This window comes from Echinops telfairi, unplaced genomic scaffold, assembly GCF_000313985.2.
Source record: "Echinops telfairi isolate 266 unplaced genomic scaffold, ASM31398v2 ScPeMD7_7417;HRSCAF=8455, whole genome shotgun sequence".
NCBI lineage: Eukaryota > Metazoa > Chordata > Mammalia > Afrosoricida > Tenrecidae > Echinops > Echinops telfairi.
In genome coordinates, this window is record NW_022111317.1 from 1485425 (window position 1) to 1487409 (window position 1985).

At 59.8% G+C, this 1985-nt stretch overlaps 1 protein-coding gene across 1 annotated transcript in view; it reads right to left on the reverse strand.

Moving 5' to 3' along the window:
• The window catches only part of ANO1 (anoctamin 1), a 126798-nt gene that overhangs the window by 30287 nt on the left and 94526 nt on the right, over positions 1-1985 (reverse strand). Inside the window, exon 15 of the mRNA XM_045297139.1 lies at positions 1489-1563. Within this exon, the coding sequence (XP_045153074.1) occupies positions 1489-1563 (75 nt within the window). The remainder of the gene's footprint in view (positions 1-1488; positions 1564-1985) is intronic.

The following is a 1985-nucleotide window of genomic DNA, read 5'->3' on the forward strand; positions in this document are numbered from 1 at the left end:
GAGAGAGGGGTACCAATTTCACCCCCGCCATGGCGGTTTGGACCCTCTGCTTCCATTTGTTGGCTGACTCCTCTGTGACACGGTGGCACTTCTGACGGCAGATGGAGGGAACAAGAAAGGACAGGTGGTAAAGCCTCATGGGGCACTGGAGGGACCTGGGGGTTGGGAAGCCCACTGGACACCACCCACCAGGGCAGCCAGCAGGCTCCTGGACAAGTTGGCCACCGGACTCAAGTCAAACTTCAGCTTGTGAACCTCAGAGAAAGGAAGGTAGTAACAAGGACATGGAAATTGGGGTGGGGGGTTTTCCTCGAGACAGGGGCTCTGGCGAGAAGGCTTTGGCAGGCCCGCCCTCCCCTCTCCCCTTACACAGGCCATCTGGGGAGACACCACACCTGCACCAGCCGTCAGTGACAGCGGGAGGAAGCCACGCCCAGAAGCTTAGGCGATGGGGCCCCTCAGGGCTGAGCAGCCCCCTCAGCTGTGGGCAGGACCCAGCAGGCTGCCACCACAGGTGTCTCTAGGGGCACAGACCACCAAGCCTTTTCTCCAGCGGATCTGCTGGATGGGTTTGAACGTCCAACCTTTGGCATCATGGTCCCGAGGGTTCCCTGTTAGTGCCCTACACCCATGGCCATTCGCATGAGTCTGACTCACAGAGACCCCACAGGACGGAGCCGCATCGCCTGGGGGCTCCAAGATGCCATCTTTGCGGGAGGGCTTGACCACAGCACCACCAGCTCCCTGTCCCCACGGACGATTTTCCCTGCTGCCCTCTCAACTCTCACTCACTCTCCGCCTCACAGCGACCCTAAGGGTCAGGAGAACGGCCCCCTGTGGGTCTCCTTTACAGGAGCAGAGAACCTTGTCTTTCTCCTGCAGAGCGGCTGGTGGTTTCAAACTACCAACCTTGCAGTTAGCAGTCTAATGTGTAGCCTGCTATGTCACCAGGGCTCTATATGTAAGGGGCGGGGCACTGATAACTTGAAAGCATCAGTCTCTAGGGGTCAAAGGGAATGGAGGGGAAATGGAGCGGGTGGGGCTGGGATTGGGTTGGGTGTGAGACCACCAGCAGGACCTGTAGCTCTGCCCCCCCTGCCCCCCCCCAGTACCTTTGCTAGTCCCGCATGATAAAGGAGTTGGGGCAGAACTTAGCCAGAGAGCAGGGGGGCAGAGGGACCAAGCTTCTGGGAGGTGGCTGCTGTCACAGGTCTTTGCTCAGACCGACTGTCAAAGTCCTGAGCCGGACACGGCAGAAGTGGCGTGTATCACAAAGTCCCTTCTATCCCTTTCGGTGGGGGGGGAGGAGGCGAAACCCCACCCCTCTCCACATGCCATTTCAGGGGTCACTGGTGGGCTCACTCCCCGCCCCCTATGGTGACAGCACCCTGGCACATGGGGTGAGGCGGGTACTGCTGCTGTCACACCCACCTCAGGTCCCAGGGCGAGGCTCGGGCGCCCCTCCCCCCCATCCCTTCCAGCTCTTACCATGAAGATGATGGAGACAAGGTTGGTGAAGTAGGCGGGGAAGCGATCTCTCCAAGTCAATTTCACCTTGTCTGTCTGCAACACGGAGCCGTGCAGTTAGTCACGGGGGTGGGGTGGGGGAGTAGATCCTGCGTGTGCGTGTGCGCGTGCACGGGGGTGCGCAAAGTGCGGGACGGAGACACAACATCCGCAGGGCAAGTGCAAGGAAAATGTCTGGGTGAAATTCTATCAGTACTGGGGGCTGTGGTCTTGTAACCCAGGGAGACCTGCCACCGGGTCTGTCGAAAAACCCCGCCCACTTCCCAGTGGGTGCTGCTCACAGCGACCCTACAGGACTGAGTGGAACCGCCTCCCAGGGGTTCCCAGACTGTAAATCCTTACAGGAGCAGACAGCCTCATCTTCCTCCACAGATAGTGGGTTTGACGAGCCCAACAAACAAACTCCCTGCCCTCGTGCCGATGCCGACCCACAGCGACCCCGTAGGACAGGGTAGAAC